At 38.4% G+C, this 27813-nt stretch overlaps 1 protein-coding gene across 3 annotated transcripts in view; it reads right to left on the bottom strand.

Moving 5' to 3' along the window:
• Positions 1-27813, bottom strand: part of veph1 (ventricular zone expressed PH domain-containing 1) — a 132406-nt gene that overhangs the window by 14911 nt on the left and 89682 nt on the right. For all 3 annotated transcript variants that reach the window (XM_065246633.2, XM_073815838.1, XM_073815837.1), the window contains 5 exons: positions 21671-21888; positions 19853-20077; positions 19127-19470; positions 13562-13701; positions 10624-10758 (listed from right to left, as the gene is read on the bottom strand). In XM_065246633.2, the coding sequence (XP_065102705.2) occupies positions 10624-10758; positions 13562-13701; positions 19127-19470; positions 19853-20077; positions 21671-21888 (1062 nt within the window). The remainder of the gene's footprint in view (positions 1-10623; positions 10759-13561; positions 13702-19126; positions 19471-19852; positions 20078-21670; positions 21889-27813) is intronic.

Genomic DNA, 27813 nt, shown 5'->3' with positions numbered 1-27813 from the left:
GACTCCGCTGAGACTCCGCTCGCTTTCTGTAATCACGTCACTACAACACAAGCTCCTGATTGGTTAACGCGGCATGGAAATCCGGCGAAGTTCAGATTTTTCAACTCGCGCATTTCCCGCAACAACGCGGCCCGCGCCATCTGTGCCGCGCCTTCCGCACGTTCCGCCCCATTTGCGCTGCGCCTCTCTCCCGCACCACGCCGCAGGATGCATTGACTTAACATGTAAATCACTCGCACTTGCCACCTCACACGTCTGGTGTGAACACTGCATAACAGTTTTCTTCTTATCTATAATGTTTTTTGGTATTAATAAGGTTCTCCCCCTCTCTCTATGGGCCCTATCTTGCACCCAGCGCAATTGAGTTTGTCAGTGACGCATGTATCATTCTTATTTTGCACCGGCGCACAGCGGGTTTTTCCCTCCACAGACGCACGTCGGCAAACTAGGGAATGAACTTGCGCTCCCTGGGCGGTTCAGCGCAAAAAAGGAGGCGTGTTGCGGCGCAAACCATCCCTGATGCTATTTTTCCAGTTTCAGAAAACAATTGCGCCACTGACCAAAAAAAAACTAGTCTAAAGTCAGTGGCGCGTTGCGCATTGTTCATTATGCTATTTTAAGGGCGCATGCTTGACCATAATGTATAGCGTGCACAACGAGCACACACTTTGCTTATCTAATCTACACAGATGCAACAGTTATTTTTGCAAATCATAAATTGTTACAATAAAAAATATTAACACATGAGATAAGGGAAATCATTGTGGTGAGCATTGTGGTGATAGTTTTTAATTATTGTGTGGCTGCGTTAAAAAATTCTCATGCAGATAACGATTAAAATATTTTCATAAGTTTGTTGTGTGGCTGTATTACGTTTATTTTATGTAAATAATAATTAAAATGTTTTCATAAGAAAGCTTAATGTATATGAAATTGATTTGTAAGTGTTCTTTGGGGTTGGACCTTGCTTGCGTTTCTTGGGTCCGATTTCGAAGCCCCCAAACCCTTTCAGCGGTGAGGGTGGACGCAGCGATGTCCTCTGCTGGCGTCTGTGTAGAGGCAGTCCACCTCCCGTTACACGACGTGCCCGATTTATGCTGGCAAGCTTGGGATTCCCCCGTCTCCTGACATCATTGTAGCGCTTGGCGCAACGATGGGGATGCCAGCTGATGAGACAATTGTGGCTATTTTCTCCCACGCCTGTTTAACCTACGCTGATTTGGGTGGGTTTCTCCTATCCCCATACAAAACAACTTCTCTGTCCTTGACTGCTCTTACAAGAACGTGGGTCTCCTCGGCTGTGAACCGCTCCTGGCGTGCGCCTGGTAAATCCGTCATAATAATAGCAACCCGCCATGGAACTTGCGCACTTACTTTTAAAGGGAATGTTGGGTATGAATAATGAACCTACTTCAGACCAACCCCTTATTGATTGCGCTTCGCACTTGCGTTTCAGTTCGTTAAAATAGGGCCCCTTATCTCATCTGTACAATGTCTAATGACTTAATGCTTTGTCGCAATTCTGAGTGAGATGTGTTAAACTTCATGTGGGGTTGCGTAGACCCATCGGTAGATTAAATGACCGCATGGTAACAAACGTTTGACTGGCGTGCAAATGAGCGTCAAAACCCCGGTGGCACATTTGTTTGTTTTTTGGCACACCCAACAACCCAAATACTTGAGCTGTCTTAAAAACTTGGTCGCAGTCTGGAGCCCTTGCTGCCCCCTCATTGGCTGGTGCTCCTGGGCACTCACCCAATCCCGTCTATGGATAATCCAGCCCCGGTTAGTACATCACAGGGCACTTTTATAATGTCTACCTACAAGCCAGGTTACCAATGAAGGTTTGGCACTGTCGCAAGGGAGATGAAAGCCAATGCATCAGACATTTTATGTTTAAATATCTCTTTAGATTGATGCTGGGCATTATTGAACCCCTGCAGACCGACTCTCTGGCTACAAATAGCCGAGTCATCTTACTAGTGCTGTCACAGCTAATTTCACGCTAACTAAATCAGTGTAAAACTGAGAAGGAACCTAATGTGCATTTCATTAGGGAAATCTTTCAAATGTCACTGCATCTATTTTTTACATCAAGCACATAGAGCTAAACAAGGGCCATATGTGTAGAAAATGAGGCGCATATACATCTGAAACGGTTTATGTTTTCTCATGCAAAGTGTAAAAGGAAATATTTATGCTATTGTTTAAGTTCATAAACATCGGGCTCAAAGAAATCTAAGTTGAAGAATTGGCCCAAATCCAATTTTTTCTCTGGAAAGCTGTATGGCATTGTGAGCAACTGAAATGCATTTTCGTCAGATGGGTTTTGTTTTGCATTAAAGGAGCAGTTTGCACAAAAATAAACATTTTGTTTCGCGTTTCACTCAGCCTGATGTTGTTCCAAAACTGTGTGTTGTTGCTTTATTTGGAACACAAAATAAACAGTTTCCCATACAACACTATTTCTGTGGCAAAACATCATAAAAGTATTTGTTTAGTTGTTTATAAACATCATATGTTTTTACTTCACAGTCTAATGAAGCCATGCAACCGTTTTGTGGGGATTGTATGGGAAGTGGTAAAGATTCCTTTATTTTATTGTTTCTTTGTCAAGTTTAAGGTCATTATAACGATAAACAGACATAAAGATTGATTTTAAGTAAATAATGTGTACAGACACATGATTTTATCCTACATTACAACAATGTGAACACTCTGGGAAACAGCGGTGAAACTGTCAGCAGTGGGCTGCTTGCCATTGCTGGATGAAGGCTATTAAGATGTTTACTACAGGAAGAGACGTTGAAATCAGTATACATTTATCTTTTAAACTGTCGACTGGCCATGTGGTGGTGTCCTATTTCAACATGCAACCATTTTACTCTAATCACGCTCACCATAAACTTGACATACTGATTAGAAATAGATGATAAAACTGCTATTGTCATCATGTGGAAAAAAGGGAGGTGTAGTCTTCGACAGAAATAGACCGACAGGACTCACAAATCATGTTAATGGATGATGTAATAAAATAAAGTTTCATACTGTAATCTTTACATTATAATTTAATATAATAATCTCATATCCACAGAAATGTACCCGACCCGAAATGACCCATATCACATTTAACCCCAACCCAATGTGCAATAATAATTTTTTTTAAAGAAAGACCCAACCCGAAACAAACCTGAGAATTTTTGTTAACCCAGATGTAGACGGCACCAATCAGTAAGACAGAAAGAAACCCAGTGGCTTCCCAACCAATTCGGCCCGCTGCTCCATTTATTTTAAGGTCTTATCTGACGACGACATCAATGTACCTGCTCAAATGTGCTTTTAAAATTGATTGACAGGTCTGGCCTAAACTAAAATTACCTACCGCCAGCCACAATGTAGAACTCTTCGCAAACAAAGGAGAGTTTGGACTCGATGCACACACGTGAGATAGGTTGGGTCATCTGGTGTCTGTTTGTAAAAAAATACATTCATTTTAAATAGCCGCTAATATTATACCCGACCCGTATCCACACCAAACGTGAAACTTTTATATGGAACCCGCTCGGGTCTCAAGTCGGACCTTGGGATTTTGGATCTAAGTGGACCTGTGAAGACCTCTACAACAAGGTGCCTTGATAGAAGATCCCTGACATGATGACAACATTGACAAGAGACCCTATAAGGCCGTGGCGCTGGTTTAAACTGACCAGCATGTGCAAGATCTGTGCATATCTACATTTAAAAGCCACAAAAGCATGCCTGTAGGGCTGTGTAACACTTTCATGCTCTCTCCTTCAGCCTAATCTGTATACCGATGACTCAAGATGACAGGAAATGATGCGTCAGTCCAGTGATTCACAAAAAAATGATTCATAAAGAGTGGCTGGATAATTAACAGATATGTCTGTCTCCATTTAACATGTAAACAGCGTTAAACATGCACGAGAAGTCAATTTTCACTGATTCAAAGTGTAATCCGTTCCGGCAACCTGCCACTGTTAGGAAACAGATTCGAACAATGTGACCACGCTATTCTGATATGTCAAAAAAACCCATGTCAATATCAACCGTGACTCTCAAAGCCCCAGTGTAACAGACTGTAGTGAAAAGCTAAGCCTCAGATGTGCCATGGGGGGACAGGCAGATCCACAGGGCCTACACACTATAGCTAACATGTCATCATTACCATGCAGAGAGTAGAAAAAGTAATTGTGGTCCTTCTGTTTGTAATGGATACTATTGCAACACTGTTCCCAGAATCCTTTTATAGAGCCTTAGCCTACCTAACACATACATGCATACGCGCTCCCGCAGAGATGGTAACCGGATCTCATCCGCCAGTCAGTGAAACCGACGGTGATATGAAGTCGAAGGGGGGTATTCGCTTTTCTCCAAACAGTTTCCATTATATACTGTTATTTCGCTGTGATCTATCATTAGAGAGATGACATACTTATAATGCCTTCAAGATGTTGCGGGGTGGAAATTCCACTAAGACCTCCTGCAACTTTATTTTTCTGTCTACTTCATCTTTCATGAGGACAGATAAAAATGGCAATTATTTCACCGGCATATCATGGGTAAGCTCCAATCTCTTGTGGTTTACTGAATGGTGCCTACTTTAGGAAATCGGGAACTCGCCTGTCGTTTTTGTCTATTAATCAGCTGGAGGTACAATGTGTGATTTTGCACTTGGCAAAATAATGATTTGTAAAAAGCACCCTCCCCACACACGGCCGTAGACAGCTACGAGGCCACCGAGGTCTAGACCTATTTTTCATTTAAAAAAAATAAAGTTTGAAATTCTCTGAAATGACTTATTGGTCATTTAAAACGCCTGGCATTGGCATCTGCGTATAGAATTAAGTTTGGAGAGTTTACTGTATAGTTTAGCGTAAAATGATGGAGATTGACTCAAGCAGATGTGAGACACTGGCAACCGCCGGTGCAGCATTTGCAGTGTTGCCAGATCCCATTTTGAAAAATCCTCTTTAGATGTAGCGTTTAAGGTTTTAGCCATTAATGTGACACTTTGGGAAATGTATAGTTACATTTACAGTAAAATTACAGCACTTTAACGGCACATCATTCAGTTATTGCTGACATAATACTTCATTTGTTAAGACACACGCAATAATCGTCATGATTAGGTATGAAAGAAATGCTTTTAACAGTAAAAATCTGTAGAAAATAACAACTGGCTTTAAATGAAATATGCCAAATATGTAAACATTGGCCATTGGCTATGCCATCTTATTCAGTTAAGGAGTAAGCATTTAACAAAGTTGTGCTGAACAGTAAACAAAGTTCTTGTTTATATAGCCTAATATTGCTTATTAAAATGATTAATATAATGCTATAATAAACATTGTTGCATGAAAATAAATAAATGATCCACCTTAAGTCAACAGTAAAGTATTAACAAATTGATATCTAATAAATATGGGATAATATAACAATGCCCACCCCCAAAACATATAGACAGAGTGTGTATCTACAGTGTAAAATAGCAAAAAAATGTTAAGACAGAATATAGGTATTACAAGTATACTTGAATATATTATATATATACAGTTAAAGTATTTTGTAAAAGCTATGCACTATAAATATACTAATGAAAAGTATCTAATTCTTCTCGAGTAGTACTTCAATGCACCTGAAAAAGTATACAATACCAGTAATACTTAAATAGATTTAAAATGAATGGTGTCTCAAAATAGCACAGTTAAGTACACTTAAGTTTATCTTAAATACTAAAGACTAATTTTTGGTATATTAACTACTAATACAAAATTAGTGCACTAAATACTACATTTACTACAGTAAGTAAGTATAGGGGAGAGCGGGGCACAACCTAACGCTTTTTTGGCTCTATCATTTAAAGCAACACTATGTAGTTTCCATGTAAAAATGACTTACAGCTCCCCCATGTGGTTGAAAAGCGCAACAGTGCCTGGTATCAGACACTCTTCTGCAGGCAGGGGGAGGGGCGGGGCTGTGTTTCCTACCCTCCACCGCCACTTTCAGAGTGTGCTTGTAGCAGCTAGGAGGTTGCTCAGGTTGCAGCAACAGGACAATTTGTCCAGTTAAGAGTTGTTCTATCACTGAAATAATTTTAGAGACATTATTTAAAGGTAAAAAAACTACATAGTGTTGCTTTAAAAAATATTAAAGTTAGATGAATCATTTTTATACACAATCAACACTACAAATGTTAGTGCTACAAATTAAAGTTTGTTTGTGGGACCTACTGTTATTGTACAATTACACCGAAAGCGACAGGAATGCAAACGTTACAACTTACCCCATAGGTGGGGTTCATTGTAACAAACAGAGGGTTTGTTGTAACACCTGCTAGAAATTTTTGTTTAAACACAAATAATTCCATAAAATTCTGTCTATATACTAAAGGTGGATATTGTTGATGAGGGATGTAAACGGTTAATTGATTATCGGTAAATTGTCGACAAGAATTCACTTGATTAAATTAATTAAATTGTCGGGAAATTGAACAACGCCGGCGGCGAGATTCTCGCGGGCCGTGAGATTCCCGACACAAACTTGAGGCGGCAAAAAAGAAACCAAACATGAGGCGGTCAAAACAGGGTGGAGTGTGGGAGCATTTCAAATTAAAAAATTATGAAAAAGATGCCCAAAGTAAACTACAATGAAGTACAACTGCTCTAGTTCGCTAAGAACCACCTTCATAACTTAACGAAACACATCAAAACTTTTCACAAATTCACAAGAGATCATCTTCTGACAGTAAGAGAAAAAGACCAAAAGCACAGATTGCTAGGCCTTGTATAAATATGTAAAGTAGCTGTGTTACAATTAACCCCGCGTTAGTTTGTTCCCCGCTAACCCCTAAATAGCAATTAACTCTCGACACCCCTGAACCTCACTCATTTTCAAACCCTGGCTATGGTCACGTCCCCACATCCTCTCTGCCAGATAGTCTGGACTGAAACTTGTCCTGTGACTTTTCTCTGTAAACTCTGTAAAATAATTTTTGTCTCTTTAAATTCTTCAAAAACATCCTTAACAACATTTTTAGTACAAAATGTGTTAAATGTGTGTTATTTAAAGTATATGTATCTACTGTACTCTAGTCAAAAGCACATCTTGTGTGACTTCACACATCTACTCCAGTGAATACAGCAAACTTTTGCTCTGTTTGGGGTTCTGTTCTTGGTTGTGAAAAACATAACCAGCAGACAATGGCAAAAAAAAGAGAATAGTGAAGATCGGGGTCAAAAGTAACGAAAGACGAAAGTAACAAAGCAATTTTCTCAGAGCCATGACTACATTTGCATTCCAAGCTATGACAGCACGTTCAGCAGGTACGACTGCCAAATATCTCATGATTTTGTCATCATTTACCGCGAGCAGGTCCGGAAAGCATTTTTTGAGCATGAAAAGTAAAGGATTAAAGCTGTAAAAAGGGGGTTTAACGATATTTCATGCATTCGGACTTTTTAACACAGTTTAAGAGTTTTATTCCTTTTATAGAGGCAGAAGATGATAGCGCATCAGTCGATCTAAAGGATGAGATGCACACTTTAGGTTACACAGTGTAGGAGAAAGAATGATTGACAGCTTGATGGAATAGTGTCCTCATATACCAAACCGACAAATAAAACATGACTTGTACAGTAATACTTTTTTTTAAAGTTTTATGGTAACTTTGAAACACGCAAGCATTTATGGTTGCTGCTGCCTTTCATGTCTTGTTAAATGTGTTTATATTATGAGCGAACTGTGTCGAAACTACATCACGTGATGCGGTGTCATGTGCGTGACTGCTGCAACTCAGTTTATATAGTAAGTTCAGAACTTCATTTCTTTCTTGCATTCAAATATGCCTCTTTTAATGTCTAACTGTGTACCGCTGTCTTTTTAAGAGTAGGCCGGTGAATAAATCAAATGCCTGTCTGGGGTTAGGGCACCATTGGGGAGATGTTTATGAGTCTGTCTGAGAAGAGTTTGCATGTACTGCCCAACACAAACAGATTCCATATGTGTGATAGGTACACAAAATTCTTCTGTGGACCCCAGATTTAGAAAAATGAAGGAAGACACACAGCACAGCAGCTGTACTTCATAATTATTCTTGACTTGACATTTACAGTGTTTGATCAGATCAGCCGCCATTATGAGGATATGACCTGAGGTAAACATCCTGGTCTTACAGGCCATCGTGACCCTTGACCACTCACTGTCTGTATTATTGCTACAGAGAGACGGTACTTTAAAAGGATTCATTGCATAAGGAATGGTATTTGTCTTGATTGTTTGACATACCAGAGATTATTGTGCTGCACTTAGAACTCAAAACGTCCTTGGCGCATTTACTGAAACCAAAATGATTCATTTTCTTTTTCCACAACATTGTGAAATCACACGGATGAATGCATCAGCACATGACTGCTTGGGAAGCAACAAATCAACGCCTACATTACCATCATCAACTCTTTGGTTGGAGTAGTACTGGTGTAATAAAAGTGTTCAGCACAATGTTCTCCATGCAGCTCTCGTCTGGTTTCTCACTTACTAAGTTAAAGTAATACTCCAGTCAAATATCCAAATCACCCCGTGGTTTCCTCACGCTCAAACAATCTGAGATACACATGTCCATCATCTTCCAGACGATCACATTTGGAGGTATTTTAGTAAATGTCCTTGCTCTTCCAAGCTTTATAATGGTAGAAAACATGGACTGCATTTATATAGCGCTTTCAATAGACCCATGGCCATTCAATCATTGTTCATGAGATGCCTGTGGAGAGTGTCTAAAAAGATGAAAATTTACCAATTCAGGACAGATTTAGGAAAAATGGGAATGTATAGAAATATGCTCCACATATTATGACAACTTGTTCAACCATTTTGCATGTAAAGACTTATGCTACTGTATGAACTAATGCCTAAATGTTGTGAGGGGTGAGACTTTTCAACAGAGACGCATTAAAATACATTTTGATCAACGATTGATAGGAAACATCAGAGAATTGTACATAATCATTTGCATGGATGTACCAAAGCAACTTCTTCAAAGAAATGAGAAACTGCTTTTTTGATATGCACAAGTGCAACATTCAGGTGTCCCGAGGTGACCGTTCTGTCATTTTGTTTCTCTGTGTATGTTTTGTGTTTTGACAGCTCTACACGTGCGCGTCTGTCACCAGGGTGATCTCATTATCGTATATTTACAGCTTGGCGGTCATCTCTCCCCGACAAAGCTCAGTGGTCATCTCTTCTAAGCTCCCTTCAGTAACTATCTCTCCCTGGCTTCTCCCAGTGGTTTCTCTCTCTCTGTCCCAGCTTTTCTAATTAAAGTATTGTGTCATCTGCATCTGGATCCTTGCCTTGTGTGTTTTATATATTCTGACATCAGGCCTGCCAATCACAATCATCATGGGCATAAGCAGCCTTCAGGCCTCCGCATCAGCTGCATTTTTTTTCTGGCACCCCTCCTCCTCCTTCCTTCCTCTTTTCAGTTCCGTTGCAGGGGGTTGAACTTGGGATTCAAGCCCCAGCCTCAGGTTTGCTCTCTCTGAAGGTTCAGAGCTCAGGTACAGAGCTCCCTTTGAGGACAGCAAGCTACGTTCATTTACAATTCAGGGTTTCCCGCAAAAAATGTGTTAGTTAAGGTGGTAGGGTTGTGCAGGTGGGCGGGCCGGGGGCGTGTCAATCAAAGGGGCGGGGTGTACGCGTCATGATGAAAATATTTTATTTCATTACTAGATTAGTAATGAATTAAATGTTTTATCAACAGGCTAGTTATCCTCCAGACAGTGACGGACCATGTCTTTCTCTCATTTCGGCCATGTGGCGTTTGGAGGAATTTTTTTTTTGGATGACCTAGTTAAGGTGGTAGGGTATCCCAGCTTAGGTGGGCCGCCCGAACTGAAAAGTGCTGCGGGAAACCCTGCCATTAATCATTAAGACCTGAATGCGCAGGCGAACTAGTGATTTAGCTTCCGCTAACGCCGCCATCTTGGAGACACACATAGTGAACATTGGTTGCCATTGGTAAGAGGCATTGTTGTAGGTAATCCATCCATTCGCTGTAGTTTTTTAGAAGTGATTTCTGTTAAAGCAAATATCTCCCGTTGCATTGAACTTTGAGCATTGCAGATGTTATTTATGCTAAAACAGCAACGTTATTCACCAACTGCAGTTAAAAAAGTGGATTCAGAATCAACTTTACCTTGATTAAATATCTTTATTTATTTACCCAAAACTCTCTCATCATTTACTTACCTTCACGTGTGTGTGTGTGTGTACCTGGTAATTATCACGTTGTGGGGACCAATTGTCCCCACAAAGATAGGAATACCAGTGTTTTTGTGACTTTGTGGGGACATTTTGATGTCCCCATGAGGAAACAAACTTATAAATCAAACAGAATGATGTTTATTGAAAATCTAAGGTACAAGAAAGGTTTTTGTGATGGTTGGGGTTAGGGAATGGGGTAGGTAAGGGGAATAGAATATACAGTTTGTGTGGTATAAAATGCATAACGTCTATGAAATGTCCCCACAAAACATGGAAACCAGAATGTGTGTGTGTGTGTGTTTGAGAGAGAGAGAGATATGTAGAGAGAGAGAGAGACCGTACCTTCTTGTGAGGAACAGCAGTCTGGGTGATGGCCAGTTCAAAGCTGTGAGCTCCTGTCAGCTGTGTTTTCTCCCACAGTCTCTTTAACTGTTGAACACATTCATCCTGAGAGCACAGCACCTCACTCATTTTGCTCTGCAAACACAAACAAATTCATTCATAACACCATAAGTCATCAAACTGGAGAGCGGTGTTGCAAACTATTTTCAATGGGAAGTAGCTAAAACCTGCTTGGAAAGTCGCTATATTACATCATTGCATAATATAAGTGACATCATCATGTTGTATTTGCATTATGACTACACTGCCACTTCCAATCTGTTTCACATTTCTCTTACTTTCTGAACCATCACAAACAATATCTTAATATAGCTGAAAGTCTAAAAAGATTTTAGCATTTGTTAATTCTCTGCTTCTGTGAATGTATGAAATAGTGGCTGAATTTGACCAATTAAAATGACTTGTTAACGTACAGATTGTTAACCAGCAATCTTATTTCTACTAAATTGTTAGTCAGACTTGGTAAAAAACTGTGCATTTGAGTTATTCGTCCAAACAGTCCAGTTTAAAAACAAATGAGGAGCAAACAACAGCTACATTAAATTGTAACAGCATAGCATCTTCATCAGAGTTTACTCCTCCAGTCTCCACTCTGATCTTGTCTGGGATTTATGACATAACTGTCAGCAATTTCGCAATTCCCCTCACTATGTACGCAATCTATTTCATGTTTAAGCTTGCTGCAGGACATTTCACTTGTTATGTGAGGATAATAATGACTGACAAGATGACGTTTGGAGGAAATTGTTTGCAACAGATCCAGAGCATCAAAGACAGATCAGTACTGCCTATCTCTATACAGTTTGAGTGATCATGAAATCACTTTTTTCCTCCATAAGATAAGCTGACGGCAGGGCAAAGATACATTTTGGTAGCCCGACTGAAAGGCACAATAGCCCCGGGACTAGGGCTGTGCAAAAATATCGATACAGCTAACTATCGTGATACATTTTTTCATGATAGTGTATCAATATTTCAATCTCTACTAATGATATTTACAAATAAATCAAATCCCTCAGTGTGCGTCAAACAACCTCCCCCGCTGCTGCTTTAGTCGTCACTGTCCAGTTGTCTGTCATATTTCATACTTTTACTTTAAATTTTTTTTTTTATTCAGCTGTATTTATTTTTCATTTTTGATAAAAAAGAAAAAGTATTGCAATGTATCGCAACATGCAATGCACTGTGTCGTACCGTGATACATTGCTCCATGAACTGTGATAGGTATAGTATCGTGAGGTCCTTGCCAATACCCAGCCCTACCCGGGACATCGGGCTAGCGATTTTGCGGCTCGTGCAAAAAGTCGCCCGATTTTTCTACGGCTCTTCCAAAAGTCACTAGATTTGTTGCTAGCCGCTTTTTTGTAAAAAAAAAAAAAAAAAAAGGGGGAGCCACTAATGGCGCTTTTCCATTGCATAGTACCCCACGGTTTAGTTTAGTTTGGGTCGGGTCAGCTCACCTCACTTTGGCGTGGTTAGCTTTTCCATCGAGTTTAGTATCACTTCGGAGTGGGACGGATTATAGGCGTGTCGTTATATTTACGCTGCCTACTGCTGTGACATCATACATCATTGTACATTCCCATACATTTATTTATTTCTCAGTCTGCCACAAAATTAAAATTGGCCACCACAAAAAGATGTTTGCACATCGCGTTTATAACTACCTCTGTCACATGACAGTTTCTGTTCAAAAACCCGACCCGTGGCGTCAGTCGACGGCGCTCCGCTGAGCCTCATTCAAGTTGCATTTAAGCATATATAATGCGCACGTGCACGTCGCGAATGTCTGGAAAAAGTCTGGAAAAAACTGTTATGGTGTCCCGGATTCTCAACCTGCGGATGTTTTTCATGGCTAAAAGGGTGTTTGGAAACTTATAGCAGAACACAGATAACAACATGTTTGCTTGAGACAGCGCAAGCTAGCAGTAAGCTAAAGCTAATATTTACATTATAGCGATGACGTGACGATTCTCTCAGACCAATCAGTGACCTACAGTGTTTTCGCGTCACGTTTGGTATCAGCTCGGGTCGCTTGGAACCCCAACCGAGGTGGTACGAAAAAAAGTATCGGGTACTACGTACTGCACCCAATGGAAAAGCTCCCAAATCTAAGCTGACCTGACCCAAACTAAACTAAACCGTGGGGTACTATGCAATGGAAAAGCGCCATAAAGGATCTAAAAAGTCGCTAGTGACACTTCTGTAGACTACACTGGCAACTTTATTTAACAACAAGTAGATAAATACACAGAAGATACACTTTGAAAAATCTATATTAAATGATATAACTCTATATAAAACACATTAATTTAGGAAAAAAGGCAAATATAATGAATTAAAGCAGAAGACAAACTAAGAGTACACACTACTAGAGTTTTTGCTGATGGGTCATTGAACTGTAAGATATACTGTCACATTTGGAAACCTTTTTGACATCTCCACTTAAATAAACACAGATTATTTTGCTACAAGAAGAGCTTACACACAAACCTGAATCAGTGTAACAAATTTTTTGTCAAAGCAAATCTATTTGCTATAGTGAACTGGATCTTTCAAAGCTAGATGATAAAGAGAAGTCCTTCCAGAAGGATTTTTATTATAACTTTACCTTACTTGTGCACAGTAAAGACATAAACACAGCAAAACTCTGTCACTATAGTTCTGTTAGATTACTTTTATCTGGTAAAGTTAAACTATTTGTAAAAATATCTGAAAATGTTTACACTGACACCGGATAGCAAGTGTTAAAGGAGGGCTTGGCGATTCAAGGTGTCCTGCTGTAGCTGCAGGTGTACAGGACCTTCAACAATAACTTCTGCCAAAATGCAGTTCAACCTTCATGGCATGTAACATACACACATATACAGACTGTTACCTGCAGAGTGAGCAGCATGATTTGGATCCAGAGGTGCGGTTGACGGCTGTATAAGGAGAAACTGGACTTCCCATAGAGGCAATAGTGTCCTTTCATTGGACAAGAGAACGACAGCTTAGCTACACAACCACGCTGTGACTCTGAAACAAACACACAGGCATGAGTTGTTTGTGAATGCCATGACATACTGGTCAAACAACACACATCCTAAAATAACAATTTAATGCAATTAATGTATACGTGGGACTCATGCCCATCAGTATTGACCACTGGTTAACTTATCTCAGTAAAGCACACTGCCTATTGATTTTACAAAGCATGCATGATCAGTTGCTATATAAAACATATATTTATTTTACTGTCTCACACACCTAAATCGCAGTTTGAAAAGATTCACTTTACGTTTCAATGCAAGCCCAGCTAGTGTCTATGAGTGTCAGGTGAAGTGTTTTTTATGCGTTTACAGTATATGTTTGGGTTTGTAGATATGAACATGCTGGTGTCCCGAGTCTGCCATCAACCTGAAGGTCTCTCGACACTCCAGATGTCTCTTTTAAACATCATATAGCTTGCATTTTAGCTCATACTTTCCTCTTTTAATGTCTGTTGGTGACATGTAGGCATGTAGTGAATAATTTTATCATTTAAAATTCATCTTTGAGCACCATAATAGCATATATAAAAGTTTTACATGTTACATTAATTTCTTCAAGCTTTAAAACAGCTTGTCTCATTTACTATATCCAGATCTATGAATATGCAAATTAGTTCCCGATTCCACTCTTTCACACAACCTAGGCCCATATGTAAATAGACATTACATTCTTCGGTTTCAGACACATATAATCGCTTCAGCACCGAGTCTATGCGGCATCCATACATAATATCTTAAATATTAATAACTTGAACTACTGATCCACGCGTTTAGCTGTGTTGATATGATTGGTTACATGTTTGTGATGATGGAAACTAATGCGGGAATGAGACAGCCTTTAAATTTTATAGAGAAAATACTCAGCAATGGTGTTAAATGAGGAATTTGCCCATGGTTTGTCTTAAAACATATTAAAAACACCACATAGGCATTTAAACAACAATAAAAACTTGATTTTGCCCACACTGGGATTCAAAAAAAATGTTGAATGTTATATTATAATTTGTTTGATTAAAGCAGGGGTGTGTGGGGCAAAAACTAACTATACTCTAATGACAGTTAGTTGACGTATAGTTGCAAATTATTGAAAGTTAGTTGACATGTAGTTGCAAAGTTGTTTATAGTTAGTAGAATGTCTAAAGTGGACTATCAAAATAAAGTGTAACCAGATTCACTGACATAAAATGTTATAGTGCATTATGATCAGCTGTGTACTGTAATGTGAATGTGCCAAAAAAGAGAACACAACCACATCTGACTGGCTGGGATTTATGACTGCGTTATATCTAACATTGTCTTGTCATTTGGTTAGTGTCAGTACTACAACAACAACATTAATTTGTATAGCATATTTAAAACAACACTTGTTGACCAAAGTGCTTTCAACTTCAATTTACCCAAGGGAACAAATAAAACAAAGAACATCACACATAGAAAATACACTAAAAACAAATCCCTCAAAGGAAATTTAAGTCAGACTTCACCACTATGTGCAGTTATAGGCAGCAGAATAAAGATAAGTTTTTGGTAAAGATTTAAAACATTCCAATGAGTTGCAGGCTTTTATAGGGGGTGGAAGGCTGTTTCAGAGGCGTGGAGCGGCCACTGAGAAGGCACGATCCCCTTGAATTTAGGGACATTCAGTTTGAAACCAGAGGACGACCGCAACAATCTAGCAGGGTCACTGCAGTTCAACAGGGCAGAGATATAAGACCAAGTAGTCCTTTACCAAAACCATTAGCAAGACCTTATACTGTACTATAAATTTAACAGGCAGCCAATGAAGAGAGGCTAACACTGGAGAAACGCTTGCATATTTCCTTGTGCCTGTCAAAAGTATTGCAGCTGCATTTTTAACTAATTGCAGTCATGACAGCTGATTTTTGGGCAGCCCTATATATAAAGCATTGCAATAATCGAGCCTGGATGATATAAAAGCCATCTCCAAATCTTTAAAATAAAAAAAACCCTCTTTAAATTGGCAATAACCTTCTGTTGAAAGAAACTGGCTTTTACCACCGCCTATATATTTGTTTGTATAATTTCAACTCAGAGCCAAAGAGCACCTCAAGATTCCTCACTTAAGAGTGAACAATGGTGGCTAAGGGACCAAGGTGAATTGTAGACCTATCAACTCCCTTCGACTGGTCAAAAATCACCTACTCCAACATGCTTTGACTTCCTCCAGACAGTCAAGTAACAAGGTGAGATTTAGACCCATCACCACACTTCAACGGAAAGTACAATTGGGTATCCTCGGCATAACAATGGTACGCTACATTGTGGTTTTTACAAATCGAACCCAGAAGGAACATACATAAGCGGAAAAGAACAGGGCCCAGACACGAGCCCTGAGGAACCCCTGAAAAAACTGACTGAGCGGATGATGTAGAATACCCTAGTTTCACAGCAAATGTTATTTCATGCAAGTAAGATGAAAACTATTGTTATGTATTTTCATGTTCAGTGTCGATTAATTTTTATGTTGTCTTGTCATTTGGTTAGTGTCAGTACTAAAATATTAAATGCAATGAGGAGATACAATATCTGACATTATCAAGTGACATCTGCTAATAATCTCCCACTGTAAAACAAATCTGATATAAAATGTGACCCGCTCTGGCGAAATGAGTCAGAAGTCGCAACGTTCCATTTTAAGATAATATGGGCCGATAATGTGGAAAAACAATGAAATTATAAAAAAAAATGTTTTAGCTAATTTCAAAGAACAGACATTCAAAAATAATCTCCCAAACTTTTGTAGTCCAAATAATTGTGTAAAGGTATTTAAATGGCTATTAAAGTTTAAAAAGTTATACTAAATTCTCTGGAAATGAACATTGCTTTTCTCAAATCCTCTCGTCATCTCGGAGCATTTCTCGGGTATCCCCTGAAACGTCACTATCTCTCCAAATATGGTGTTACACATAATATATAAAGCAAATCATAAATCTACATAAACGCTGATCATTTGTCAATAGGAAGCCCACGCGATTGGTCCAGCAATCCTCCTGTCAGACTCGCAGCGCTCTGTGTAAACAAATTAACCCAATATTGAACTCCTTTATGAATTTGTTACACTGTTATTGTCAACTATCCTTCACAAAGATATGATCGCATAAGCTAGCATTATTTGTTTTCTTTTTGCTTGACTCTCTGCCTCTCTCAATTTCTCTCTCTCTCACACGTGTGCATGCACAAGGTATGTCTAGGATTTTATTTGAAAGCTTATGATCTCCTCTTTCCATTGATACCAAAATCTCAATTTTGAAATTTGGGTCACTGTGACTCATTTTGCTGGATCAGGTCACAAATTCGTTTTCGACAGCTTAAACACACCTATAGCAATATTTGGACGGGATTAGTTTTCCAAATGACGTTATGTTGTGAGTTTCAACGTGTCCCCCATGACGTCTGTGATTTTATGTAACGATTTGTACAAAACTAAAAGTCACAGGCTATTCCAGAGGTGGGAGTGTCGTTTCGTGCGTTTGGTCGTTGCAGAAGATCACATGCTCTGGATTCACATGTTTGTGATGTTTGAAATTTTGCTTTAAATTTCAGAACATTAAATTAATTAATTTCATTTTAACTAATCAAAATAACTTATACAAAGTTTTATATGACTGCCTGCTTATAATAAAGCCATAGAAATGAAAAAAATCTTAATTAATAATTTATTATCTTCATTAATTAACTCTTCCGCCACCAGCATTTTTTTTAAAAAGTTGCCAACCAGCGGCAGCATTTTTTATGATTTTCACAAAAGTTTAATGCCTTCCACAAAATTTTCTTCTATAAATATATAAACATACAATATATTAAATGAAAGAACAGACCCTCTGCTTTAAAAAAAGTTTAATATTATCTTCATTTGTTTTCTTTTTATCACCTCTCAAATATGGGTAAGTTTCTTAAAAAATAAAACATTTTGAGCAAAAAGCTGAAATAATTGCATTTTTGTAAAGGACTTTGGTTGGAGATCAGATTCAGAGTGATGATCAAAACTTACACAGTTTTTTTATGTTTTGGATGAGTGGATGCTTTAGTGTTTTATAAGTTGGGTAAGAGCGTCACCTAGTGGATGATAGCGAAAAATATAGTTTGAAATTATGGTTTCGTAAAAATTCGTCGTTGGCAGGGAAGTGTTTTCTCTTAATTGGTGAGATAACTCGTCAATAACAGGAAGAGAGTTAACATTGCGAGTGGACAAAAAAAAGTTATAACAGTGTACAAGATTAGATTTTTTTTTCTTTGAATGTAAAAAAACATCCATGTCTAAATGAATGGGACGCATAAAGTACAATATACGCGCGTTTGTAAGACCTTACAGCAGATCACGTTGGCCAAAACATGAAAAGAAACGCATTTTCAAAAGACAATGCTTGTAAAAACAGACATTTTCATTCGGATGGGATTAAATTTTTAGATGACCTCTGAGTTCGGCGAAAAACAGTAGGTAAATTGTTTTGGAATTTTTATGGAAGTCATGAGAGAAAAACACAGTCATGGCGGATTCAAAAGGGATTAAAAACACAGATGACCTCTGAGAAGCACGGTTTTCTCAGAGGTCCCCCAGTAAAACTAATCCGGTCCGAATAAGGCCCATGACTTTTTCACCTGAAATGGTGGCTATGAATTTTTCATGCTAACATGCAGACAGTGCTTATGTTCACACATGCTCATGTTTCGTGCCATCGCAGCAGGTCTAAGGCTGATCTTTTACTCTTTCTCAGTTGGAGTGCTGTTGAATAATGTGAAGGTGGGCAGAAACCCGGTTCAATGCAGAGCTCTGGATCTGGAGACCAGAACCACAAACCCTCCCAATTCAGTGTGCTGTCATGCCCACAACCCTTAGCACTAAATTTAACATGCAAATAAAATAAGGCTGATGTACAACATATGCATATACAGTAAGAAATTTGACATCTGATTAATTCTGTAACCTGAAATCAGCCTTGATATCATCTGCTTTCACTATCTGTCAAGACAAACTAATGTAATAAAATAAACCTTTGGTCAATAATGATATAATCACTAATGCATCATGCACTTATTCAAATGATTAAATTTTTGGTCCATTTAACTGCAAAGCTTTCAAAGACCTTTAGGGTCTTGGTGGTTATACAGTATGGACAACTTTTTTTGTCATTTTAGAGCTTGATAACCCCAGTCCCCCTTTACTTTCATTTTACTGAATGTAACCATGTCCAGGATATTTATCATTTGAGTTTCATGCACAAAAGAATGTGGTTTGTAACAGCATGAGGCCGAGTAAATGATAGCGCACAGTACTGTGATTTATCAAACTATTGTATCCCTTTAAGACTGGGAAACGTTATTTGGTGATATTTACAGGTATTGCTACATATAAATCAGGGACATTTTTATTATGATTTCTTTTTTATTACCTTCAATGACACATTGGTCAGGAATAGGGATTTGTTTGATCATTTCCGCACAGAAGGTTTTAATTTCCTCCATGTTGTCTCGCAGGTGGGTCCACAGGCGATCTCCCTCCCGGGGATCTCCAGCTTCTACCGTTTGCCCGTCATTGTTTGGAGATGTGTCTTGTTTGGTCTCTGTGGTGCTGGCGTGGTTTTCCTGTGGAGATGAGGGGGCAGAGCTGGTCTCTGGGCTGGGATTGGTCACACATGGATCAGGTTTTGGATTAAGCTCCACCCCCTCACCGTCTGGGCTGCTGTCAGAGTTAATGGATCGTGTGCGGACGACATGAAGAGCTAGACTCTTTGACCTGAACATAACAGAAGAACAGCACGAATCAAAACATAAAAGTACAATTTTAAAGGTGTCTATACCTCTGTAGCATTTTTTTCTCTATTTTACTTTTTTTGCACAAATTGCACATTAAATTTTCCACTCTTTGAATGTTCCACATTCACACAGCACTAAAAATACGGTTGTAATTCCTGAATTTAATGTTATAACCCCAAAATATGGTTGTGTTTACACACAGTTCGGTTATTTATGTGACAACAGCCGACCTGTAAATGTTCAGGACTTCCGTATTTAGAAACAGATTTCCACAGACTTGGGAATCTAAACGGTAGGTATGGCCATGTAACGGGCGTAGACGACTCTGCATAGTGGCAAATGATTAAAAAATGCAGACCCACCTGTTAAACCTCATCTCTCTGCGCTCGTCTCGTGCTCCCTGGCACAGGCTGTGACGTCTCTGAGGCCCTGGAGACACGCCCTCTTCCTCAGACTCCACCTTCTCATCATCCAACTTCTCCTCAAAGCCCTGGATCTTCACTTGCAGCCGCTGGTCCTCGGTGAACACTTCAGAATTAAACTTAACGTCACATGGTCTGGTCATTTCATGGACCTTCTCCTCTCTTCTGTAGATACACAGAAATTGTTTCTTAGTCCACCTCATCCTCCTCATGTGTCTGTGTACAGTATCACATACAAGCCAGTCTCTCTGTAATCCAACATCATTAAAACACCATGAGTTGTTGACTGGATTAGTCGTCAAAGTACTGGGAGAGCACAGTTTTCGACTAATTCTCGCGATACCTTGATGTCACACACATCGGTCTGCGCAGCGCATCATGAAGTCGAACACACCTGTTAGAGCCGTGCCTAGAATTCATGTTACCTACAGTATATATACTCGCAAGTGCTGATTTTTCCTTGCATAAGCCATATTCAGTCTGTATAAGTTTTGTATAAGGATGCTGGTCATTCAGCCATTAAGCACAGACCATTCCATGTCACAACTGATAAAAAGTAGATTACATTTTGATGAAAGAAAAATATAATTTTAAGCAACATACAAAAATCCTTGATATTCCATGACTTGGACAAAAATATATAAAATTCCATGACTTTAGATATTTGGAATAGACCTTTAAAATTTAATAATATTCCAGAAATGACAATTTCTGACAATAGGTTTAAAGCGCACGCTCTGGACGTCCATCCCTCACAGCATCGTTTTGGAATCAACATGGCGGCAGACTAAATAAGGCAACATGATCTCACAAAGTTCCGTGGGATAGTCACGGAATTTTTTGCTCATTTTTCCGTGGCATTCTCACGGATCTCCGCATATTTCCGTGGCCCTGCCACAGACTTTCTTTTCCGTGGCATTCTCACGGATTGGTTACTCAACTGCTTTTTCCCATTTTCAAACCATTGTTGCTTCGGTTTAGGGTTAGATTTGGTGTTTGCGTTAGTTTGTCACTTTAACTATTGGTTTATTCAATTTTTTCTGATGTATTCTTTTATATTTTCTAAACTTTAATCAATTGTTGCCTGGCGTTGGGGTTAGAGTTGGGTTTGGGTAGGGATGTCATTTTATGTAAATCTAACCCTAAACCGAAGCAACAATGGTAAGAAAATAGGACAAAACAGTTGAGTTACCAATCCGTTAGAATGCCACGGAAAAGAAAGTCCGTGGCAGGGCCACGGAAATATGCGGAGATCCGTGAGAATGCCACGGAAAAATTAGCAAAAAATTCCGTGACTATGCCACGGAAATTCGTGAGATCAGGTTGGAATAAGGCGTATTGGGCGCATGGTGAGTGTTCATTTTAGGCCCTGCTCTTGCTTAATTCAGAAAGTGTCCAATTGTCATCTTAAAAAGAAAATGGTTTCTGCAATCTAATCCAGTTTTGTGTAACTCTTGGCAGTCCATGAGGAACTGAGGTAATAAATAAATGAAAGTTCTTTCAGTTCATCTCACATTTGTCACAGTGGACATTTGTCAGAGTAGATCATCCAGGTATTTCAAGGTGTACAGAAAATCTGCATACTAGGCACAGTGCAGATTAAATTCAGGGATTGGATCGCTTTCAGTTTACATGAGATAAAATGTAAATTGTTAAAATGTTTGATTTGATTCTGAATTGGAACAGTAGGTAAACAAACACATTTTGCACAAATATATTCTGCTACATCTCAGTCTATTCAGGAAAGCGTGTGTATACCTAGCAGCTGGACTTTCAGCCTCCAGCTTGCGTCCCAGCAGTCGAGCGATGGCTGTGAAACTGTTGCTCATGCGGTAGATGTCTTTACCTCCGCCCCCCAGAATGGAGGTGTAGCGATCGGTAAGAGAGCGAATCTCTAGCAGCAGTGTGTGATGGACGCTGTGCTCCATACTCTCTAACAGAGACACCAGATACTGCAGCGCCCCACGAGCTTGTGCCTGCACAAAACACACAGTCATATATGTTGAGTTTGTTGTTTTGGTGATAAATAAAATGTATACTTTTACTTCACAGTAAGTTATAAAAGATTGAATTTAAAATGTCTGTGTTAGTGAAGATTTTGTTTTTACATTCGATACGATTGGATAAACAATCCAAAACAATCCGGAACAAACCACTGGCAATATTACAGGACATGAAGTGCACTAAACCCTTTTATTTTCACTTTAACCTACCAGAAAAGGTCCTGTAATATTATTATATCACAACATCATCAATTCTGTGAAAGATGTTTTAATGAACGTTCACAACAGGGAATACATTATGTATTGCACAATGGGTTGTAAGCCTTTTAAGTTTCTAAACACAATATTTCATTGGAATCGTAACCTAATATGTGATTCTGTTTCAAAACACGTTTTCAAATTCAAAGTGGTGATTCAAAGGAAATAATAAATCAGGCACACGTATTCCCCTTTGAAAGATTAAATTTACATCCTGATCTGTCAGAACGGATGTGTCAGAATGTGCGAAGGTCAAACACAGATTTTTTTGTATTTACATTGATCTTTTTCCATCCCTTAGTGCCAAAGCTTAGGGTTTGATCAAACAAATATCGAGATTTATAAACAATAACAAAAAATACACGGGCCACTGATTGTTAACAACACAATTAAGCTGAATTCAGTACAACAAATACTACCTAATAGTGACATATGAAAACTTAACATAGTGTAAATAATGTATAATTTATCATACATAATGAAATTTTGATTTTTTTTAATGAGTATCAGGGTAGGGGTCATCAGTTGCCATTTTAACCCTCTGGGGTCTAAGGGGTTTTTAGGGCCCTGGGGAAATTTTGACATGCACTGACATTTGTGCTTTTTTCAGTTGCTTGAAAACATATTAATGGCAAAAGTCTCATAACACTGTGTTCAGCACAAACTGGGCTTCAATATCATATAATCAACATGTATGTACATGTTTGTATTTTTGAGAGAAAAATGTTTATGCGTGGTTTTTGAAAAAGCAAAATTTTTAAGTCACTGATATAACACCACAAAACTCATTCTTAACATGTTTTCCCAAGACTTTTCAAAAAATCATCTAGTAGTCTAGAGTTTTTTCTTCAAAATGATGTGAAAATCATATGGCCTTATTATTCACATAAAGCAAAATATTGATTTACAATTTCTAAGACACTTTTGCTTGGGAAAGGCTGTATGCGTGGAGGCGGGAAAGCTCCTGAATAATCAGTGATTGACAGCTGAGAGACAAAAGAGTTGAATAATGAGCCACTAATGAGCCTTGTGGGGATGTTCAACAGGAATGTAACCCTCAGTAAAACCATGATAAGGTTTACTTTTCAATACAATGTAAACACACACACACACAAACACACACACACACACACACACATATATAGAAATATTTTCTATTAATATCACAAGTATAAGTTACCCTTTAAAAACCATAGTAGCCTAATCATGGTAAAGGTACTGTTTGGCCATCGTAAAGTGAACACAGGGTTTGTGTTTGGTTGGCCAGCCAGAGGTTTACTTTTGTGCAGTTTAAAGCTCAAAAGAACAACTGCCTATCGTTGTCTGGACTCCTATTTGTGTTTTTGTAATCATTATAGTAGAAACACAACCAGGGACACGCGTGATAAACTTATCAATGTTTGTTTACAGCCGCAGCCATTACCTCACGTGTTGATCATGAATGCAAACGTGTGCACATGCGAGTGAACCTGTGTTTAATAAACTTGCTGTGCGGAGATATGCGCTTAGACACAACTAAATAAGGATTGTACTGTCTGCAATCGCGTATTTTATAAGAATACCAAAAAGCGCGTCGAGTTTCCTGACTCGCGTGTTTGTGTATGTGTTCCGGTCGCGTCAACTGACGGAAGACAAAGAAAACACTCGCGTCTGGAGAAACTGACACACATCCGCAAGTAAATAAGGATTTAGATGTCGGACATCGATCCCGTCACACTGACGAAGCACACACACTCGCGTCTGTCTGGAGATTTAGGCGCGAGTAAACAAGTATGTGATGTGTGCAATCGCATCTTTTATAATGATACCACAAAGCGCTTCAAATATGAGGCATTGTGTGTTTGTGTGTGCGTTTGGACGTCGATCTAGTCACACTCGCGTTTGGAGATAACTTTAGTTACAGTCACGAGTAAACAAGTATATGTCATGTTTCCAGCACTCGGATTAAAACTCAACACAGCAGTGAATGACTGCAGAGACGGAATGGAATGTCCATTGACTGTGGGGTTGACTAATGAATATGGATGATCTCTGCTCTTTTCTTCAATGGAGCGGGGCGTGGCTCATTATAGATAATAAAGCAACAGAAGAAAGACGGTACATCTCTCTCTTCTAATAAAGTTAACAACGAATTACAATATTTGTTTTCGATTTCACTTACATCGTCCAAAAGCAGACATTCCAAGGATTATGTAGACATTTATATTTTGTTTCTATGAAAAATATTCGTTATGTTAGAGTTAATTTTTCTGACGTGTTTCTGAAAGGACTTCACTGAGGGAGAGAGAACAAAACGCGCATCATGTTTATTTTCTTAATTTTGCGAAAAGCACAACATGCTGCTTTTATTGGGAGTGGACAGAAAAAAACTAGACAATTTAACGTTTTAAATGATGTATAAATCATATCTGTATGTCCAAAATCAGCAGAGTTATCTAAGTCTCTTTGGGGAGTGATTTAAAAATAAAGAGTTTGCGGCGCCCGCGCCGCAGCCGACCCCAGAGTGTTAATGATGATATATTGCAAAAAAAAATCATAATGCTGATATAACTAAGTTCGTTTTCTTTAACCAAACCATTTATTTTTGATTCAGGGGTGAAATATGATCTGCATATGTTTTTGACAGCTTTCGTGAGACCTGTTTAAACGGTTTACGCAGAAATCAATAAACAGACAATAAAAAAAAAGAATGAGATTTTAAAATAAGCGAATAAACATGCAGGACAAAATATGAATATTTTCGATGCCAAAACCTCTAAGTGCATCCAACATGTTTTCTTGTAAATAAGAATTTTTTTATCAGGGTCTTAATGGATTCTACCAACCGGTATATCTGAATGACCTAAGTGGATTTAAGGTTAATACCATTATCAAATTTTTGACAGAGGTGGTGTTTAGGAGCTCTTGCAATTGTTTCCTTACATTTCCCTGTAAGCAGGGTTTGAGATGAACTTTTAAAGCCAATTTGGCTAATACATTTTTAAATCACCAGCCATTTAGAACTTCTACTAGCCAAAAAAAAGAAAGAAAATATACGGATTAAATATGTCACATTATTTATAAACATTCATTAAACATGCTATTATTATTTATTATAAAATCTGAATGGCACATCATTCAAGCAAAATCTGTCATCCTGCCATCTCCTTTTTACCCTTGTCCTTTTCACCAAAACTGTCTTTTAGGTGAGCAATAAACATCAAATAAAGCATCAAATAAATCCCATTACTTTTATTTTAATATACTGTTTCGTTGGCGCATGAAATGTTGAGAAATGTTCAACTTCTGCCGCAAGCAACGCCAGTGACAATTAAGTTTGGCAACGCATGACGTCACCCATTCAAAGTAAATAAGCTTGATGCCCTGTTAGGGGCTTAGCGGGTAGCATTGTTGCCTCAAATGAAAATAGTCCCTTGTTCGAACCCCAGTTGGGGCGGGTGGTCTTTCTGTGTGGAGTTTGCATGTTGTCCCTGTGTCAGTGTTGGTTTACTTTAGGTACTCTTAGGTTTTTTTCCTTAGGTTTTTTTCCTACAGTCCAAAAACTTGAAGGTTATGTGAACTGGAGATGCCAAATTGCATTTTCCCAAACGTGTGTATAGATTGACGCGTGTATAGATTAAGGTGCGTATAAATGAACGTGCGTATAGATTAAAGTGCATATAGATTAAAGTGCGTATAAATTAACGTGCGTATATATTAACGTGCGTCTAGTTAAACATGCATATAGATAAATGTGCATATAGATAAACGTGCGTACAGTATAGATTAAAGTGCGTATAGATTAAAGTGCGTATAGATTAACGTGCTTATATATGAACGTGCGTATAGTTTAACGTGTGAATAGATTAACATGCGTATAGATTAAAGTGCATATAGATTAAAGTGTGTATAAATTAACGTGCGTATATACTAACGTGCGTCTAGATAAACGTGCATATAGATAAATGTGCATATAGATAAATGTGCGTACAGTATAGATTAAAGTGCATATAGATTAAAGTGCGTATAGATTAACGTGCTTATATATGAACGTGTGAATAGATTAACATGCGTATAGTTTAGCGTGCGTATAAATTAACGTGCATATAGATTTACGTGCGTATAACTTAACGTGCGTATAGATTAAGGTGCTTATAGATTAACGTGTGTATAGATTAAGGTGTGTATAGATTAACGTGTCTATAAATGAACGTGCGTACATTTTAACGTGCGTATAGATTAAAGTGCGTATAGATTAACGTTTGTATAAATGAACGTGCGTACATATTAACGTGCGTATAGATTAACGTGTGTATAGATTATTGTGTGTATAGATTAACTTGCGTGTAGATTAGCGTGTGTATAGATTAACGTACGTATAGATTAACATGCGTATAGATTAAAGTGCATATAGATTAACGTGTGTATAGATAAACGTCTGCATAGATTTACGAGCGCATAGATTAAAGTGCGTATAGATTAACGTGCGTATAGATTTAGCATTTTCCCCAAAGTGTGTATAAATGAACGTGCGTATAGATTAACATGCGTAGGGATTAACGTGTGTATAGATTAAAGTGGGTATAGATTAACGTGTGTATAGATAAACGTGCGCATAGATTTACGTGCGTATAGATTAATGTGTGTATAGATTTAGCATTTTCCACAACGTGTGTATAAATGAACGTGCGTATAGATTAACGTGCGTATAGATTAAAGTACGTATAGATTATTGTGTGTATAGATGAACATGTGTGGGTATAGATTAACGTGTGTATAAATGAACATGCGTATAGATTAACGTGCGTATAGATTAACGTGTGTATAGATTAAGGTGTGTATAGATTATTGTGTGTATAGATTAACGTGCGTATAGATTAACGTGTGTATAGATTAACGTGCATATAGATTAACTGGTCTATAGATTAACCAGTTCTCGCCATAATTATAGCCATAGATGCTGGAATGGCGGTGTTAAGAATAAATAAATAAATAAATAACAAAGCTGTGTGCAACCAAAAAGTGCAGATGACAAAAATGAAAAACAGAAAAGTGCACACAACAAGATGCATAACAAGGTTCAGTTTCTATTCAAACTCAATGATAGTGCATGCCGTTCAAAATGTTGGCATCCAAGTGGGAATTTTACAGGTGGAGTGCATACGTAACATCTGGTTGTGTTTAAATCACAAACAACCTCTGGGACGTAGAACTGTGCTGCAAGTCAAGGGTGCCAAAAAAGCCTCGGTCAGCCAACCCTGTCCCACAGACACAGGGGTGAGCTCTGGCTCACACTTCATCTTACTGTAATCTCTGCCTACAGTACCACCAGCACAAATCTAAACATAATTGCTCTGTTTCAAAATCTAGTACGCTACCTATGCAGACAGCATTTTCAGCATAGTAAATGCACTTCCGACACAAAGGCTTTGAAAAAACATGATGACTCATCTAGCACTTCCCAAGTTTCGTCCAATCAAATGCTCTCTTACATGTAAAAAGTAAAGAAAAGAAGCTAATTCTTTTCAAGTCAAAAAACCTTTTGATACAATCCACCCAAGCTTCATGTTTAATATGAAATTAATGTCATATCATCATATTACATTCATCAACAATTTCACAGCTGGCTTGTGTGTAGTTTGAAAAGCCCTGAAGAGCTGT

This window comes from Paramisgurnus dabryanus, chromosome 9 (genome assembly GCF_030506205.2).
Source record: "Paramisgurnus dabryanus chromosome 9, PD_genome_1.1, whole genome shotgun sequence".
NCBI classification, from domain to species: Eukaryota; Metazoa; Chordata; class Actinopteri; order Cypriniformes; family Cobitidae; genus Paramisgurnus; species Paramisgurnus dabryanus.
This window is presented reverse-complemented; position numbering and strand designations above follow the sequence as displayed.